This window comes from Symphalangus syndactylus, chromosome 21, assembly GCF_028878055.3.
Source record: "Symphalangus syndactylus isolate Jambi chromosome 21, NHGRI_mSymSyn1-v2.1_pri, whole genome shotgun sequence".
Lineage (NCBI taxonomy): Eukaryota > Metazoa > Chordata > Mammalia > Primates > Hylobatidae > Symphalangus > Symphalangus syndactylus.
In genome coordinates this window covers 70204466-70225103 of record NC_072443.2, presented here as the reverse complement: position 1 = coordinate 70225103, position 20638 = coordinate 70204466, and the positions used below count along the sequence as shown (strand labels likewise).

At 41.3% G+C, this 20638-nt stretch overlaps 1 protein-coding gene across 4 annotated transcripts in view; it reads right to left on the bottom strand.

Annotated features, from left to right (window-relative positions):
- Positions 1 to 20638, bottom strand: part of PDZRN3 (PDZ domain containing ring finger 3) — a 243732-nt gene that overhangs the window by 82788 nt on the left and 140306 nt on the right. The window contains exon 1 of one of the 4 annotated variants that reach the window (XM_055259307.2): positions 9822 to 9998. The exons of the other annotated variants lie outside the window; for them this stretch is intronic. Coding sequence (XP_055115282.1) covers positions 9822 to 9905 — 84 coding nt within the window. The 5' untranslated portion in view covers positions 9906 to 9998. Of the gene's footprint in view, positions 1 to 9821; positions 9999 to 20638 lie in introns of those variants that run through there. 4 annotated transcript variants of the gene reach the window in all.

Here is a 20638-nt window from a genome sequence, read left to right as displayed (position 1 = left end):
AATCCCCAGTACAACGTTGAATCATTATTAAAATCAAGATAAAGGGCATCCTTAAATTTTCCTGTATTTCAAAAGAAAAAAAGGTGTCTCTTTTTAAAAAAATCTGGAACCTAGATTCTGCTCTAATTTTTTTACTGACAGATAAGATTGTATGTATTTATCATGTATGACATGATGTTTTGAAGTACATATACATTGTGGGATGGCTAAATCAAGCTAATTAATAAATGCATTACCTATCATAGTGGTCATTTTTGTGGTGAGAATACTTAAAATCTACTCTCTTACCACTTTTCAAGAATACAATATATTGTTATGTAGTCATCATGTTGTACAATAGATCTCTTGAACTTATTCCTCTTATTTAAGTGAAAATTTGTAACCTTTGACCAACGCCTTCCCAACCATCTGCTCTGCTAAATTTCTGAATACCTGTGATCACAAGTTTCTGTTGCTAAGTTGTCTCTAGGTTGCTTATCTGTAATATAATGAGTCTTAATTATGTTGGAATAGAGTATGCACCAGCTCTTTCCCATGCTAAATGAAAGCACTCACAGGCAGAATTGGTATAAAATCCATCACTTTATCTCCGGAGCCCAGCCTGGTGCCTGGTACACAGGGTACACACCAGGTACTAAATAGCCAATGGATGATGAAGTGTACCTTCTTCTATGTGTTTTAGTTTTTGCATTTTGAATCTCAGTCTCTCCTCTTTTTCTGTATATTTCCCTTTCTTTATCTTAAATCAATTAACTTCTTTATATAACAAATTGCCTTCCACAGATGGTGCCAGAGGATGTGATCTGAACATTCACTGAGCTACCTTTTGCCAGCCTGCAGAATTAGAGAAGAAGATTTGGAAAACAAAACCCAAAATGAACAAACAAAACAAAACACAAAATATCCCTTTCCAATTTTGCAAGGAAAACCTCTTAAGGGACAGAAGTTGACGAACAAGATCTCACCATTATACAATGATGAAGCTGGCCCGCGGATGAGAAAACGGCTACTAGGAAGTCACGATTATTGTTGTACATTATTTGTGTTTAGTGCCAGAGAAATGATTTTCTTTCTGCAATATCTTTCCCTCAATAAAATTAAGAAGGTAGTGTAAGATCCAAATTCCTCCCAAAGGGGTCAGCTTAAAAAAATTTATTAGCTCTACTGCCATGGGGATTTATAGTTTCTCCTTTAATAGTTATAGTCTGATATACCATAAGTTTTGTTGGTCACTAGGTGGATTCATTTATCTTTCTTTTCAAACACACATTGAATGTTTTAAGCAAATTCTGGCCCTTCAATTGACTGAATTTTGCATTGAGGAATGAATTGCCGAATGACTTTGGAATATGTCTCCAAAACAAGTAGACCTTAAAATAAAAACAGATACTGAAGATTATATTTTCCTGATTGTCAGTCAAGCTAATCATGCTTTACTCTAAAGCTTTGTCTATCAGGCTAGAAAGGAAAAGGCAATTGGGGGCTCTCTCCTTGCAGAGCCTGATGTCTGGGAATATAACACCAGTTTATTCACAGCAGGAGCCTGCTGTAATTGGCAGTTCCATTTTCCTCTACTAGAGGGTAATTCTCTAGTGAAGAAAACACAGTGTTAACAAGATTTTACAAATTTGACATATGGTATCCTATCTAAAATGACCAACAAAAGTTCCTTATCTCCCCAAACAAATGCAGTTATCACAGGATAGGACTACAAAGAGTGACAGAAAAAAAAGGGGGGACCTTGGAGTTCTTTTAGGGGGCCTGCAAATCTGTGGTCTTAACAAAAAATCTATTAATAACAACAAAAGTAAGACACGGTGGCTGTGTCTCCAAGAGTTGGTGATGAAATGATGATAAAAACCTCACCTGAACTGGTGCTTCAATAACGACAGTTGATTATGGCTAGGGCATTTGGAGTGAGGATTCTGGCCCAGGAGAGAATCCTTAGTGAGTCTATTCAGTTTAGGATGGGGCTGGTCCACAGAGCAAGTAAGAGGAAATAAAAGACATGCAGGAACTAGCAACAATTCTGGGTTTATCCTCACCCTCTCCCTTAACACGCAGAAACTCAAGAATGCATTTGTAGAAAGGGTCAAACTGTTTTGATGTGGATCCAAAAAGCGCTTCTTTATTATAATATAAATCTTGTTTAAAACCATATACCCCCATTGAGGTCTCTGGTTTCTGTTTTAACTAACAAAAGAATGAAAGAAAGATTATTCTGGAACATAAAACACTAGGCAGAATGTACGCAAATTTTCCAGAAAAAGCAGAGCAAGGATTTGTGTTCTTATTCCACTTGAACATATTAAGTGATGCATCATTTCATTCTTCCTCTGTAGGACATTTGGGTAGATTATAAAAAGGGGCAAAAATGGGTCCCCAGTAATTTATCCTGGATCTGCTGCTAAGATACCCCCAAGTTTATCGTCTACAGCCATAATCTAGGGACTGTCATCAGACCCCATCTGATGTTCCATCTGACCCCAGCTGCAGAGATGGTGCAGGAAATGGAGATTCACTTTCAGGTTGGTGATCTCAAGGGCATTACAAGCACCATGTACTCGCAGTAAAGCCACAGAGTCAGGTTAAGTCCTAATTTTCATGGGGAATTAAACTGCCTTTTGATACCGCCTGGTTACACATAATTGACAATCAACTGGAATCTACCCAGGTGAAGGAAGCAGTGGGATGGCAAAGCCAATTTTTTTGTTTCAGAATACTCAATGACACACACACTCAAATACAAAAGGACCAATATTTGTTTCTCCACTTAGATTAGGTGCTCACTCAGTGTTCCTGTTCATTTCTTCTTTCCTGCCTAGATGTTCTACACAGCCATTCCCAGTAACATCTGAACTGTTTTTAAGTAGTGGAAGGAAAGGCAGGCCTTGAGTTAACTCTGAATCTCAGAGCAAGAGGGTTTGGCTTCATCAAATGTCTTGCCATCTTCCAGATTATGAAAGAGTCTCAGTTCGGTGCTGCTACATCTTTTGCACCTTGCTAATATTTGCTAATCTCAGTGGAAGATAAGAACCTCAGAGGGTCACACAGTGGAACTCAGCTAGCATCTAATAATGGGCTGCGTTCATTCTGTTCATTTTGATGGCTATTCCCTCTATTTATGACAAGCATTACTGGTTTTCCATTTGTAGAAGTTAGAGAATGTTTTCATGGAAAATAGTTACTCATGCTAAGTGAAATAAGCCAGTTACAAAAGGACAAGTACTATATAATTCCACTTATATGAGGTACCTGGGGTAGTCAGATTCAGAGAGACAGGAAGTAGAACGCAGGCTGCCAGGGCTAGAGGAAGGAGGGAATTAGGAGTTGTCATTTATTGGATAAAGAGTTTCATTTTTTGCAAGATGAGAAAATCCTGGAGATTGGTCACACAACAATGCAAATATATCTAACACCACTGCACTGCACACCTAAATATGGTTGAGATGGCAAATTTTATGTTATGTATATTGTAGCATAATAATAATAATTAAAAAAAAAAAAGCTGAAGAGGGAGGCAGAGAGGAGAATCAGAGGAAGCTGTGCTATGGAAGCAGCATCAGAGAGATGGAACACTGCTGGCTTTGGAAATGGGAAGCGACCATGAGCCAAGAAATATGGGCAGCCTCTAGAAGCTGGAAAAGTCAAGGAAACAGATTTTCCCTTAGAGCCTCCAGAAAAGAATGCAGCCACATTCACATCCTGATTACAGTTTGGTTACACATTTTGATTCTGGCTTCCAAGGCTTACAAATTTGTGTTGTTTTAATCACCTTTTTCCACCTCCCCATGCCCCAAATATAGTCGCTCTTTTTTTTTCTTTGAGTCAATTAAAGCACATTTGGAAATTATAGTGACGAGGTACATGTCTATGGAAAAACCATGAAGATGTCATGAGAATGCTTAATGTTTGAACAGAAGCCCCATCTCCTGGGCTGTAAAAGTCAAACCATGTTTTCCAAGATCTCTTATACACAAAAGGCATCATTACCATGGTGACAGATTGAAATAGGTATTTAACATGCTTTAAATAACCCCAACTGAGGCAGTGTTCTTTAATTTTTAAAAGCACCCCCACCCAAATCTTCTCATTGTGTTCACTGATGCAAAAGTGCACCAGTGGTTAAGTTGGAGATCTGGAGCCAGCGATCCTGGTTGTTTAACCCTGGCTCTGCCACTTACCAGCTGAATAAATTTGGGCTTATTACCTAACCTCAGAGCCTCAGTTTCCGCATTTGAGAAACGGGATCATTAGTACCTCCCTCAAAGGAGCTACTATGAGAATCAAAGGAGAAGCGTGACAACTTTTGGTTTAGGCCTGACACCTAATAGGTGTTCAAGTAATATTGGCTCCTATTATTATTATGATTATGCTTATTATTACTAGGCATTCTGATGCTACCAAATATTTTCTTTCTTTCAAGAAAAAAATGATTCATCTTTTTTTTTTTTTCTTTTTGAGACAGAGTCTCACCCTGTCACCCAGGCTGGAGTGCAGGGGCGTGATCTCGTCTCACTGCAACTTCCGCCTCCCGGGTTCAAGCAATTCTCTGCCTCAGCCTCCCGAATAGCTGGAATTAAAGGTGCCCACCACCACACCCAGATAATTTTTGTATTTTTAGTAGAAACAAGGTTTCACCATGTTGGCCAGGCTGGTCTTGAACTCCTGACCTCGTGATCCATCCACCTCAGCCTCCCAAAGTGCTGGGATTACAGGCGTGAGCCACCACTCCCGGTCATGATTCATCTCTTTAATACAAATGAGATCTGAGCAACTCTAGCCACCAGTGGAGGTCGCATTATTTGGAGTCATGGTGACTTTGGAGTCTTCCATCAAGGCAGGGTATGCATGCTCTTGGGGATGGCTCTGCTTTTAGTGAAATTCACCAACATTCTGTGCTTACTCATTGTGATTACCATCACTGTTCATCTAGGGGTCAGCCCAGAAGCTTTTGGCCAACTCATGTTTAAAGCCTGACCCAAATGCCAGGTTTGTCCACAGCTGTCATTTATCAGCAACACAATACCCCAGGGCAATGTACTCATCAAACGCTTATTGACTTAAGCTGATGGGTTTTCTTTTTCCCATAACATTAGAAAATATTACTTCTGATTTAAATGTTTTCTTTGCAGGATGGAAATTAAAAAAAACAAAGTGCTATTTACATGGCACCCATTTTCTGATTGGATGGACTGATTGAAGGTGAGCATTTACTCATGAAAATATCTTGGTAGCTTAAGGCAGGGTTTCTCAACTTCAGCCCTGCTGACATCTTGGGCCAGATAGTTCTATGTTGAAAGCGGGTAGTTAGTTCAATGTGCTGTATGTTGTAGGATGTCTAGCAGCATCCCTGGCCTCTACCCACTAGATGCTAGTTGTCCTTCCTCCTCAGCAGTGACAACTAAAAATGTCTCCAGACACTGTTAAATGCTCCTTGGGGGCAAAATTGCCTCCAGGTGAGAACCACTGCGTTGGGGTATGATATCAGCTCTGAGATTACTAACTAATCAAGATTAGTGGCTGTTGGCTAAAAAAATAATTAAAATACTGAACATAGGAAGATTCATAGTTATGGCTACCAGTTGTGAATAATTTAAAAGAAGCATTTTTATATTTTTCATCATGTCCCTCAATCAATAAATATAAATTAAATATGGTAAGTGAAATTGCCGTGTAAACTATATAGTGTTAGATAACTAAAATTATACCAGTGTGGTCTGAGACTATATAAAGGATGGGCTGCTTGAAGCACTAACCTTCACGAAGTCTGTGCTATGTGCTAAGTACTTTGTTCATACCAGCTCATTTGAGCCTCATCCACTAGGTTTTATGGAGGACGAAAAGCTCAGGAAAGAAAAGTAACATGATCAAGGTCACTCAGCTAGTAAGAGGTGGTGGTAGGATTTGAATCTAGGGCTGTAACTTTCCAAAGCCTAATGCTCCCCCACCCCACCTACTGCCCTCCATGTGCTGTGGATGCTGTTCTTGAATAAGAGGGAAATACTCCTGTGCTCCTTGACAAGTCCTTCTGGCAACAGTGCACAGACATCTAGAGAAGCCAGCCACAGGTGGAGTGAAATCTGTCACCTAGAGCTGAAGCCATTTGAAATGGTTAACTCAAGTCTACATGCAGGCCCCAAAGACCCACTGTGCCAATCATTCCAACCAACTAGTCCCAAACGGACATTTTTGAGATCCACTGTTAGTATGTGCTATTCTTTTCCCCTAAAACATCCGGAAAATTAAGCTTCAATGAAAATATCTGGGAGAAACACATTCCAAATTGACTCAGACAACAAAAGGAAAGACTTTAGATTCCGTTTTTCAATTTAAAATTTGATGTCTGTAATGTGTTGAAATGTGCCCCTCCACCTGCAACCGACTCAAAAGATGTGCTAGAGTCCTAACGGCCAGTCCCTCAGAATGTGACCTTATTTGGAAATAGGGTCTTTACAGAGGCAATTAAGTAAAAACGAGGTCATTAGGGTTGGCCCTAATCCAACATGACCAGTGTCTTCATAAAAAAGCGATATTTGGACACAGAGGGACGACGATGTGAAGAGATATAGAACACCATGTGAAGACAGGGCATTGGAGTGGTGCATCTTCCAGCCCAGGAACGCCACAGCTTGCCAGCAAACCACCCAGCAGCTAAGAAGAAGGAAAAAAACGTCCCCCACAGGTTTCACAAGGAACATGGCCCTGAAAACACTTTGATTTTGGGTTTCTAGCCTTCAGAACTTTGAGACAATACATTTCTCCTTTTTCAGCCACCTCCGTTAGAGTCCTTTGTAAATGCAGCCCTAAAAAACCCATATAGTATCTATGTAATAAATTAATCTAGGGGCTTCCAGAGAACTTTACCTTTATGACTGTAAGGCAAACCAAGTGTTCTGAGGTGGCTTGTCATCCAAGTGGTGCCTGCCATATGCATGTCTTGGAGCCGGGCCACGTCCTCTGAGGGGTCCTCACCCATGCCAACTGGCAGCTGGACCCAGTCAGCCTTCCCCACTGGTTTTGCCCTCAAGGAGGGCTGGGACTCCCTTGCTGTCTGTCACTGGCTTCTCCCTGCTTCTTGGCCTCTCAGTCCACATCCTGAAGGCTTGTCTTTTCTAGTTCCCAGGCAAAATGGCCTCCTGGCTTTAGCCCCTTCCGTTTAGACTGTTTATTCACATGAATTCTAATGGATTTGTAAAATACCACATCTTAGATTAAAAATTTACCATGTGACAGCTATATAAATGGGTCCACGAAAAAAAGGAAGACTATTTAGTAATCCCTAAAACACAAGTGGCATTAATGTTCACACTCACCTGGAATGCGGGCAGACAGGGATAAGTTAGTGGGCTACGAGGAAAAGACCAACAACAAAGCCTTTTCTCAAAATGTCTTGAGCTGAAGTATCATGCTGATTTACTGTTTTTAAGATACTGTTGTGGAGGGAAATCTAGGTGAAAGTTAAAAAGTTCACATCTGGTGTTAGCAAAGCAATGCGGAAAACAACACACAGCTCCTCTCTTTAGTGAGTGAGGCCAGTGCTGTTATCTAATTATTTCAATTCTGGCTTTGTTAGAGCTGCCAGGCTGGATTTGTTTATAGGTGTCCTTTCCTTCAAATCTGCCCATAGGGGCTCACCCACGTCATTTGTCAGGGCTAAACAGCCTGAGGCCAAGAGTAGACATTTACTTACAGAATCTTCAGACTCTTCTAAATAGGCCTTTGGGATTTCACTACTGACCATTCTGTGGCAAGAGGCTCAGGGACACCTTGCTGGGTGTTCCTTTTAATTGACTAACCATGGTGTTGCTGTTCAAAATTGCTGTAACCCATATATGCCCTCAGTCTGAAGCTTCTAATGACCTTTCTCTGGCCCTCAACACATATGGCTGAGACAATGCAAACATCATTTGGAAGATGAGTAAATTCAATAACTCAATTACAGCTGCACCAAAGCACAATTTATCAAACTCGGACCACAGCACTTTGTCTCTCTTAGCTCTCTGTTTTTCTGTGGCCAGGCATTTGGGGAAAGTTGCTAATCAATTTAGGAATGATTAAATTGAAATTTGTAACACTTTCCATTATTAAACCTTCAATCTTCATTATGGCAACTTAATGATTACATCATGGCTGAGAAAAACAAATTATGGGTAGCTGGTATCGTTCAGAAAGCTGGATTAGCAAGTAAATTGTCAAAAACACCAAAAGTTTAATATGTGTGGTTGTATACATGATTGTTTGACATGTACAAAGGAATATCAAATTACTACTCACTTTCCAATACAAATATGCATTCAAGATACACTATGCTGGTCTTTACCGCATTCTTTGTCTATTTATATAGATTTAATTAACCTGCAGTGAATGGATGATATCTGGGGACCTCTCAAAATTCTAGGCAAACTTGGATGTGTACACCTGAGCCTTATCACTGAAGACAGTCCAAAGATCTCAAGAGCCCCTAAAAGGGGTGTAACAGAGATGCTCTCTACTTTATATCTCTTACTAAGTGAACTCTGTGTATATATTCTACAACCTTCCACTATGTCTTTTTTCCTGTGTTTCCTCTCAAACTGTAGTTACAGTTCTCTGACCAAAAACTCTTGCGCAGAAATATTTTTTTCTCTTTGCTTTAATGACAGGGCCAGTATTTGGTGCAAGTTCTCTGCAAATGCTACCATTAGCCACATCCTTCCATGTCCTGGCAGCCAACTGAGACCCCAGCAGGGCTCCATCTGCCTTTGGGTATTGACATTCTGATGGGTTCTAATTGTAGGCAGTCAAGAAAGAATGTGAAATTCAGAGGAATGGGAAGATTGTTGGTGGCAAAGAGGAAAAAAAAACAGAAATTGGAGATACACAGGCCCATTTAAACATTATAGGAATTATGGGATAGGTGACAATCACAATGATGATAAAAATGGTAAGAATAGTAAGGGAGAATTTATCATGAATCAGATGACATGCTAAGCACTTTCATTGAAATTCAATCTTCACTATAATCCTTTGAAGTAACTACTCTTTTCCTTATATGATATATGAAGAAACAGAGGCTCAGGGAAGTTAGGCACTCACTCTGAGTAAAATGCCAGGAGCAGACCCACGTGGTGAAGAACTGAGGCCTCTTGCCAAGAGCCATGGGAGTGAACCTCGAGGTGGATCCTCTGGCCCCAGTCGAGCCTCAGATGACTGCTGCCCCAGTCAACATCCTAACACAGCTTTGTGAGAGACCCTGAAACAGAACCACTCGGGTGAGCCACTCCTGGGTGCCTGACATTCAGCAACTGCGTGACATGATAAATGGTTGCTGTTTAAGTCACTAGGTGTTGGAGTAATTTGTTACACGGTAATAGATAACTAATATACTTGTCACACATCTACTAAGCGGTAGAGCCTGGACTCAAACCTAAGCTTATCTGGCTCTAGGGTCCATGTTCTTAACCATAATGCTACCCTGTCTCCCTGACGCTTCTAAACCACTCCTTTACACACCTAGTATCTTCTTTGAGGGAAAACACACATTAATTTTGCTCCCACTGCCACGTTGATAGGCACTTTCAGAAGTTGCTATGGTCTTTGCCAGCCTGTCAATCACCAAAGAAAAAGATCAAAGGTAACATGGCTCATGGTACAGACAGATGGGAAAATTCCCAGTGCTTGGCAGGTGCGCCCTTCTCCTTGCTTTGATCAGCTTAGGAAGTTTACTTTACATATGCAGTATTTCTAAACAAACTGCTATCGGTGGTGTATAATGAGCAAATACAATCACATTTATAATTATCTTATTCATTAAAAAAGGTGGAGCAGATTAAACTCACCAAATACCATCTTCCACCATGAGGTTTATGTATTAGAGTAAATTTACTGAACAATAAGATCATCCTCTTGTGTTCCATCTTCATTTAAAAATTGACTCAGTGAAGAAGGCGACCTGCAGGTCCGCAGTTTCACTGTGATCTAAGCTTCGTTTATGTTGAGAGTACTGAGCAAATGCTACGGTTATGGCAAGGGTGTACACTTTTAAGATCACAGAATAGGGAGGCACTAAACAAAAGAGGAGCAGCAGGAGCCCCATCCATTTCAGGCCCTGGGAAAGGTTCCCCTTGCCAAGTGAAGGGGGGAAAATGGGCCATAAGGTATTAAGAAAGGAGCAAGCTGTGAAATGAACCAAGGGGTGGATGGTGAGGTTCATGACCCTGCAGCCTCATAACACAGTCCTTCAGCCCTGGGGTGGCTAATGAAGGGTGATGCCTGGAAATTAATGGAGTGTTGTGAGGTGTGAGGGTGAAAAGGAGAGCACAGTGGTTTTTCCACAGTCTTTTCTGCTCAGAGTCAGGAAGAATGGTTACTGAAGCTTCCAGTCCTTAGATAAGTTAATATTTCACCCTTATATTATTAGAATGAGGAAGTCCAGGCATTGAGTATCCAAGCATCTTCTTTTTGAAAAACAGAAGGGACCACCAGCTCTACAAAGAAGAAAGGGAATAAAGACAGGCCAGTCTGACTCCAAGCTCTGATGTTCATGAGGCAAGGGCCTTCATTTTCTTCTGTTTTAATTCAAAAGGCCCCTTTAACCAAGAAGACTCTGCAAAAACCCTCCACTGAGAGATCATACCCTAATCACATCCTTCCAAAAGCCTCACAAATAGACGTTTATGGCAAATACAAAACACCAAGCATGCTGACTTATGAAAGGCGATTTGTTCATCTGTGAATTGAGACCTGAAACCTTTCTACTTTCCTGTTAGCTGTCATTTTTCTCCCACAAATGAAATGAATAATTCCTCCTCATGGCAGTCAATTGCAAATTCACAGGGTTCCCCCCCAACTCTGAACCCATTATGTTTTGTTGCATAAAACCCATCTCATAAAATAAACCTCTCAAAGTTGTAAATTAAAAAATAAACATTCTTGAGAAAATGTCAAATGCAGGCCTGAAAGAAAGGCCAAAAAATCCATTTAAGGGAATAACTGCAGTGAATCTGTCCCCAGAAAATTGGGGGAAAACACTCAGATGGGTGATTGAATATAAATTCACTGCCTTTGGCCAGTTGGTAATGAAATGAACTTTTAGTTAGGGGTTGCTATATACTTTTAGAACCGACTGTAAGATGAGCCATGCCCACAGTACTGGAAGATCAAAAAATAGGTACCAGAATATTAAAATAAAAGCTGGAGTGAAAAAATGGCAGAAGAGTAAATACAAGCTTTTGATACCATCTCAGGATATGCAAATTAGAAGCCACAGGAAACACCCTTCAAACATGCATGGTGGTTGCACCTACCTGCAAAATGTACCACAGACTGAATGCTTAGGCTGATAGGCTTTTGGTGGCAAATCCTTATTTTCAGGGAAGTTTTCCTAAGCTCAGCTTCCCACCTTCATGGTTTTGGAATGTGATTTAACATTCTTAGAAACATAGACCACTGTGGCAGTCAGCCTCCAACATGGCCTTAATGATCCCTGCCTCCTGGTACACATGCCCTTAGGATAATATCTTAGTTCGTTCTTGCGTTGCTATAAAGAACTACCTGAGACCAGATAATTTATAAAGAAAAGGGGTTTCATTGGCCCACAGTTCCACAGGCTATACAGGAGCATGGCTGGGGAGGCCTCAGGAAACTTACAATCATGGCAGAAGGTGAAGGGGAAGCCAGCACATCTTCACCTGGCCAGAGCAGGGAAGAGAGATAGACAGTGAAGGGAAAAGTGCTACACACTTTCCAACAACCAGATCTTGTGAGAATTCTATCACTAGACAGCACACTAGGAGGATGGTGCTAAACCATGAAAACCACCCCCATGATCCAATCATCTCCCACCAGGACCCCCCTTCAACATTGGGGTTTACAATTCAACATGAGATATGGGTGGGGACACAGAGCCAAACCATATCAGGTAGTATGTTCCCACACTGTCCCAAGGTTGTTCTGTGTGACCAAAAGAATATGGCAGGAGTGTTGGCATGCTACTTTCATGGTTAGGTTATAAAAGACACCTCATCTTCCATTTTTTGCTTGTTCTTGTACACACGTACCCTCTCTTTGAGCATTTGCTCTGGGGGAAGCCAGTTGACGTATCACAAGGAGCCCTTTGGAAAGACCCATGCTGAGAGGAACTGAGGCCTCTTACCAATAGCCAGTGAAGACCTGAGGCCTTGACAAACAGCCCTGTGAGTGAACCATCACGGAAGCCGACCCTCAGCTGAGCCTTCAGATGATTGCAGTACCAGTAGACAGCTTGACTGCAACCTCATGGGACTACCCAGCTAAGTGTCTTCCAGGTTTATGACCCTCAGAAATTGTGTGAGACAATTGGTTTTTTTTTAAGCACTAAATATGGGCCAATTTGTTACACGCAATAGTTAACTACAGTAACTACCACTGATACCATATATTTATTGAGTTCTTATAATGTATCAGACAGCATGTGAAGTGTTTTTCATGAACTATCTTGCTTAATAATGGATCATATTCTATTATGCAGGCACCATCATTATTATACCTTGATACACCTCATGGGGTTGTATTATGGATTAAATGACAAAGCATTTAGAACAGTGCCTGGCACACAGTAGGCACTTATTAAATGTTAGCTATAAAGACTATTATTATACCCATTAGGCAGAGGAGAAAGCCAAGGCTCAGCAAGAGGAAGTACCTTGCTCCAGGACACATAACTAGGAAGCAAAAAATACAGATTCCATGTCTCTCTGGTTCCAAGATCCATCTTCTTAACTCAGGATGTCATCTCTGACAAAGCAGTCTCCGATAAACAAACACAAATGCATGCTAAAAGTGAGACAGATAATTCCTGGATTGTCCACAGTCTATGGTCTTGGATTATTAAAATTAAAGTCTGGTTGGTGAGGGCTGCTGAGCCAACAGTATTCTCTAATGTCCAAAAATGTTCTCCAACATTCAAAAATAATGAAAACAAAGACTCGTGAGCAAAAAATCACCCATAAATCAAGATTTTTAAATTTGTGTTTAAGGATTTATTGAATATCAATGACATTTAGGGTATGGAACTGGCTAGATGCTGCCATGAATCCCTAAATCATCACTATCTTTGTGTATCAGTCCATTCTCACACTGCTCTAAGAAATACCCAAGACTGGGTAATTCATAAAGGAAAGGAGGTTTAATGGGCTCACAGTTCCACATGGCTGGGGAAGATTCACGATCTTGGCGGAAAGTGAATAAAGAGCAAAGGCACGTCTTACATGGCGGCAAGCAAGGGACATGTGCAGGGGAACTGTCCTGTATAAAACCATCAGATCTCGTGAGACTTACTCATTATCATGACAACAGCATGGGGAAAACCTGCCCCCATGATTCAATCACCTCCCACTGGGTCCCTCCCACGAAACATGGGGATTACGGGAATTACAATTCAAGATGAGATTTGGGTGGGGACACAGCCAAAGGACATCACTTTGAGATGAAATCAAAGCAAAGAAGGGTGAATTTGCATTACTTTGGCCAAATCCTGAACCTGTATACAACTGTGACCTAAAACAGGGGTTCCCAACCCCAGGACTGGTACCAGTCTGTGGCCTGTTAGGAACTGGGCCTCACAGCACGAAGGGAGAGGCGGGTGAGTGAGTGAAGCTTCATCTATATTTACAGCTGCTCCCCATCGCTTGCATCACCACCTGAGCTCTGTCTCCTGTCAGATCAGCAGGGACATTAGATTTTCATAGGAGCACGGACTCTATTGCAAACTGTGCTTAAGAGGGATCTAGGTTGTGCACTCCTTATAAAAATCTAATGCCTGATGATCTGTCACTGTCTCCCATCACCCCCAGATGAGACCATCCAGTTGCAAGGCTCCCAGTGATTCTAGATTACAGTGAATTGTATAATTATTCCATTATATATTACAATGTAATAATAATATAATAATGTAATAATAATAATAATGTAGTAATAATAGCATTACAATAAATGTAATGCACTTGAATCATTCCAAAACCATCAGCCTCTGCCCTGCCCAGTCTGTGGAAAAACTGTCTTCCATGAAACTAGTCCCTGGTGCCAAGAAGGTTGGGGCCACTGAATGAAAAGGTAGTTGTAATAGTTGTAAAAGGTCAGTAATAGCTGTAAAATTTTAAACTGTCAAAAGAAAGGTCCAGTTCTCTGAACCATGTTGCTTTTTTCCTCAGTGCATCCCAAGTGGGGTTATAACCCACACAAGATTAAAATGGGGCTAAAAGAAACTATATGCTAATAATGGTTAAAAACACATTTTGGCCAAGTCTTACAGAATGGACTAATCGGCATATAGCCTTTATTCTCGGAGCAGAAACTTAGGTTCTATGTGTAATGGCAAAAGTTGCAATTACTTTTGCACCAACCTAATAATTCAGCACCGAATGAATATCTGTTCACTATCAAGACTGACTTCCACGAGCCTTTAAAAGAAATGTGGCTTGAATCCTATTCTACCTTCAATAATTCTCTGCTCCTTTGAGCTTAGACTGCTTGATAAAGGTCCTGGCTTTTAAAGATCTCATTTCTTTAGGATACTATCATCATATATCAGAATAACCCAGCAACTTCAAATAAAACTGCCACCCTGAGCATCCATGCTCTTTCAGTCCCCAAGGAAGAAAAGTTAAATTCCTTCTGTTTATCAATGTTTTCAAGTTGTAAAGAGACCAATTAGCAGAATATGACCACAAGGGTCTCTCTGGCATGGACAGGCTCCTTTTTGTCAGTGTACACCTTCTCGAAATAAAAAAAGTGACTTCCCTTTTCACTGTTATTTCATTGCTTGGCCACATTCAATAACTCTCCAGGAATACCAAGAGAAGTCATCCACCAGCCTGCTGTAGCTCAGGCCAGGCACCTGTTGGAATTGTTCAAACCCTTCATAGATGCATGGCTCAGCCTGAGAAGCCAATCACAATTTGTGATGGCACAGCAGAGTGCTTCAAAATGGTCTTTGTAATAAGAGTTTGCCGAACAGGCCCAAGCCTTTCCGTTTTCCCTTGGTCTCAGCCTCCTCAAATAACATAACCAGATAGATGGAGCAACCCCCAAAAATCCCATCTCCCCTGCCTGACCCCAGCCCAGGCCTGTGCCCCCAATTCCTTATATGAACTCAACTCCCCTTTCACAAATGTGGTGGGGACTCACGTTCACTATAAAAGAAAAATACGATTCATACATGGCTATAGGTGGTATTATTTTGTAAAACTAAACATGTATGAGTTGGGGGGGTGGATGACAAGGGGAAGGAAAGGAAATTAGGTTAGCTGCAAGGGAGAGGACAGTACATTGGAATACAATTTCCAATACAGATGCAGGCACCAGGTGTTCCAATACTCTTTTGTTTGTAATGTGATTTTATTGGGGGCAATCCAATTATGAAGAAGTTCAAGCCACCATCCTTGGGGTAGGACCTGAGGCCAGGGTCTAACTATTAATAACTCTATTAATACTCCCCCATCACTAGACATAGCAGTCTGCCCTTGGCCATTGTGACTACCTGTCAGAGAATGCCCTGATTCTAAAACCAATGGGGAATGAAGGCCAGCCTGGCTGAAGCCACTGTTGTCAAAACAGTGGCCAAAAGGCTATAATGGCTGAAAGAATTCAAACCTCTCAGAGGTTAGCACCTGGGGCGGGCCCTCTGTGATCTGGTTTTAACACCTCTCTTGACCCTCCATATTCTCTGCCTCTGTTGAAATTCAAGCAGAATTTCTTGGCTCTTGTTCAAGATCCAGGCAAGAAGCCTCAGACCTTTGGTTTTCTGCACACATAGGTCTCTCGGCTTGGGAAGGCTTCCAAATTTTAGTCTAACTTCTTTGCCTGGCTCTCTTTTCAATCATGCTGACTGCATACTCCACCCTGTTCTTTCCTGGACATACTCTCTAGCCAGCTTTTCAAACCTGACATAGAAAGTTCTCCCCCGGCCCTCCTGCCTACCCCATCACCCAGAGTGCATGCTTGCCTCTGTAAAAGCACATGGAGAAGCAGGGTTGATATTTCTACTTCTTTCCCCACTATACTGTGTGTTCCTTAAAAGTAAAGTCTTGTCTTTAATTGATTCTGCATCTCCGGCATCCAGTACAACAGCATCACCAGATGATGTATCTGTCTAAAGAAACAGTGTCCTTCCCCAAGCCCTGCTCCCAACCTAGTATGTATATTTTGGCCAAAGACCCTTGCATTCATATTACTTTCTTAACATGTTCCATAACATTTTCTCTCCCAACAAAATAAGAGCACAAGCTGTTTCTATAATTTCTTCTGGTCACTGATGGCTTGTTTATATACACTATTTCATTTAATGCCAATTATCCTAAGAATTACACACTCATATTATTCTTCATTTACAGCTAGGGAATTAGGGCTTGAGTAAGTGACTTGCCCACGGTCATGTCTAGTAAATGGCAGAGTTGAAATGTGGCCCCAGCCTGTACTGATGCAGATACCCGTGCTCTCACCTCTGTGCACATAGACTTCTTGCTCTCTAATGATTCCTACGTGGCTCTGAACCCTCTGACACAAAGACTATGTGCGGTCATTAGGCACAGAAGAGTGTAAATGGGTCACAGTGCTCAGCCAAGAGTTTATCACTTCAGAGACTAATCTTTTCCCTTGAATTAAAAATAACCAAGAATGAAGAGAATACAATTTATTAAAATTAATAAAATGTGTGAGGCAGGATTCTTTTTTTCTTGAGATGGAGTGTCACTCTTGTTGCCCAGGCTGGAGTGCAATGGTGCGACCTCGGCTCACCGCAAGGTTCAAGGGATTCTCCTGCCTCAGCCTCCCAAGTAGCTGGGATTACAGGCATGCGCCTTCACGGCTGGCTAATTTTGTATTTTTAGTAGAGATGGGGTTTCTCCATGTTGGTCAGGCTGGTCTCGAACTCCCGACCTCAGGTGATCTGCCCACCTCGACCTCCCAAAGTGCTGGGATAACAGGCATAAGCCACCACACCGGGCCTGAGGTCAGGATTTTATCTCCTATAAGACTGAAAGCTGGACACAGAGATACCCATTGAGTTCATGAGCAGCAAACCTCTTACTCATTTCTTGCCCTTAAAAATGGAAATATTCAAATTTATAAATAGTTTGTTCATAAAACTTAAAGACTGTAATTTTAAAAGTATAATAGATCTCAACAATTATTCAATCATTTTATAGAAAAGAACAGAACAGTCCAGAAGAGAGAAAAACACAAAAAAAGAATTCCTCCCTCCCTTCCAAAAAACAGAAGCCATCCCTTCACACCCCCACACAAAGCTAGCTAGTGGTAGCATTGGGACTAAACACACATGTCCTAAATCACAGCCCAGCATTCTTCCCATTATGCGAAAACGGCAAACAAATGGTTTTCAACATTAAGAGCATCTTTGATAGATTGACAGTGGCTGCCTGGAGTGATACACTGAGAGCACTCTGAAGCCATGGGTGGACTCTGAGGGTAAGAATGTGATAATTAGTTATGTCCGATGCAGGTATGAGATAGAAGCAGGGAAGAGCTAGCTGCTCCCTTATCAAGTTTGTTTTTCACAGAACTGTGTCTATTTAATTGTACTGTATTTATAATTCATTTCAAAAACAATTATATGCATACCACCACAGGTTTAGTTCATTAGATTGTTTCTCTGTTTCTAAGAGAAAACACATTTTGATATAAACCCTGGGCCCATCCTTAAAGGAAAGCCACAAAGAAAAGGAGATAAATCCACTGGAGAGTCTCAACTCTTCATTCTCTTTTAAAAAAAAAGAGTGGACAACTTTAGATAGACACAACCTCTCCTATGCGTCTATAGTAACTGTCATTCATCTAGGCTTCTCAGAATGGCCAAATCACACATTTACTACCTGGCTCCTTTGAGGCTTTTGTTGTTGTTATTGTATTTGTTTTTAAATCTCTGACAGTCTTCAACTCCATTTTTTAAAACATCATGTACTCCAAAGGGTGGCATTTCTCCTCTATCTCAGAAATCCCCTGGGCAAGCTCAATTAAATACCTAAACACACTTTAAGGAGTCAGGTAGTGCCCTTGGATATCCTCAGGGCTGGTCCGGAGAGCCCCTCAGCAACAAAAGTAAAGGACCCCGGGTTGCTACAAGACACCATTACATAGTGACACAGAATTTATGAGGTCTTTAACTTACGCTGTTTCTGAGGACAGGCCACAACCTGTTGTTTATTCAGTACAGATTCAGAAGCTATGCTACTTGCTTTGGGTCAATCCAAAGGAGGCATTGCTCTCTAGCTTTCATCATTACATATGCAGATTTTTCCTTGGACACCAAGGGACTTAGGAAATTGCTTTTGATGCTACTTATTTTACAATAAATTAAACTCTAGTGCATTAGAGAACAGAAGAGAACAAACACGCATGCCTTGCCTTCGCTTTATAATCCAGGATAGAAGATAAAACTTTCTCCAAACTTCAGAGGAGGTCAATTAACGAAGAAAAGATTACTGTGATTGTCACAGAGATACCAGGCATCTGAGTGGCTGCTCAAAGCACTCAGAAAGGATAATGTCACCAAGAAAAATCTACAAGGACGAAGGGAAGAGGCTTCATTTTGAAGCAATCTGTAGGAAGCCACAGAGATGTTCCTTCTTGAACTTGCTTTTTCCCCATTTGTAAAGTCAACATAATGAAGATGCAAGTAAGAGCAGTTGACTTAAAGCCTTTTAGTTAGATGCGTTTTTAATGCAAGCTGGATACTCTTGTCAACCATATCTTCACAGTGCTGTTGGCTGTCCCAGGGAGGAATTGTGCCCTGGGTTCACAAATGCTGAAGTGTTTACAGAAAAGAAGAAATTTATTTTTGCATTTTTCAGATGCTATCATGATGCTCTTTCAGGTTTCCTGCCATTCTCTCTTGTCTGGGGAAAGTGGCTGCCACATAGGTACGCAAATATATACTTATTCTTTAAGTGGCATGTATGGAAGTGACATAAATTAATTTCGTATGCTACAAAGTGAGGTAGATAATATGAAATCTAGAAATGACAACTACAACCCAATCGGCGAAAAGGTGAGGTGGGTTTAATTGACCCTACCAGGAAGGGTAGCCCAGAAGGAGGAGAGAGTGAATGCAAAGGTGTGGCAGCAGAACATTCCCAGATGTATTTGGGAGGCAGTTTGGCTGATGTTTGGGTTGGGCAGAGCCAGCTACAGTGGGAAGTGGTATGTGTGAAGGGCCTTGGAGGCCAGGCAAAGTGACTAGAACCATATTCTCTACTGGGAAGCCGTCAGAACTTAACCCATTAGGAAAATATATATCAAATCAAGGTTTTAGAAAAATTTTAATGCTTGAAGGTATTATAAAAGAAAGGATTGCAGGAAGGAAGGAAAAAGTGGAGGGACATAGAATCTATGGAAGGAGGTATAACAATCCTGGCAAACATGATGGGGGGGCCTGGGGTGGATAAGGGAGAGATGATATGAGAAATAATTTAAAGTTAGAACTGGAAGGAATTGACAGGGGGTGTGTAAGAAGCAGAGTCTAAAGCATCTCTAAGGTGTCCTATGCTAATGAAGACTGGAAAGGCAAAGAGGAGGAGAAGGAGAAAGAGAAAGTGCAAGAGTTTGGATTCATATACCTTAGGTTTGAGGTATATTGACATCTGAGCAGAGATGTCCCATATCAGGATTCTAGAGCAGAGGCACGGGTGATTTGGGAGTTGCCAAAGTCATGAGATTACCCAGTGTATGCACGAGAGTGGTGAGGTCAGAGGATCATTTTCCAATGGAGGGGGTTGGTTAGTTAGATGCCCCAGAGAACAGAGGGGAAGGTGAGAACTGACAGTATTTGTTGGATGTGATGGCAGAAAGGCCCTACAAATCCTCTGCCAGAAGAGCTTCATGGAGAGCTGGGGGAAGACGATAGACTATAGCACAGATAGTAAGGAAAGAAAAGAAAGCAGTGGCAGACTGCTCTTTCAGGCTGACTAGTATTAAAGGATAAGAGAGAAATGTAACAGCACCTTGAAGAGGACTAGGTATGGCTTTGGGAAGGAGTGAAATACAGAAACATACTCGCTACTCCAAGTGCGGTCTACAAGCCAGCAGCCCCAGCAACACCCATGAGCTTCTGAGAAATTCAGAATCTCAGGCTCCTCTGCAGAGGAAATGAATCAGAACTTGCCTCTTAGCAAGATTCCCAGCAGATGTGTTTGCATATGAAAGTCCTAGAAGCTGGTATAAAGGAGGCCCGGGCTTTCTTTTTGAGCAGACTGGGAGGCACCTGAAACCTGGGCGAGCCAACCTTCTCCTAGAGGAAGTGAGATGAGATTAAAATAGAGTAAATCTAACTTTAAAATGAAGCCAGGAGGAGCATTCATCTATTCTAACCTTTCTTCCTTTGCCCCAAATAAGTGTCAAAAACAAGCTTTTTATTAGTCTCAGTTCTCTGACTTGTAAAACAAGGAGAATGAAGATACCTGTCTCAAGACTGTTCTGAGCATGAAATATTAGGTTGGTGCAAAAATAATTGCGGTTTTGCCACTGAGTGGCAATTACTTTTGCACCAACCTAATATTACATGATAGACACACATAGCCCCAGAAAAAAGTCTGACATACAGATTCAGAACTCAAGAAAATTACCAATTAACTTTTAATTGGTAATATCAAAATAATTTATAATA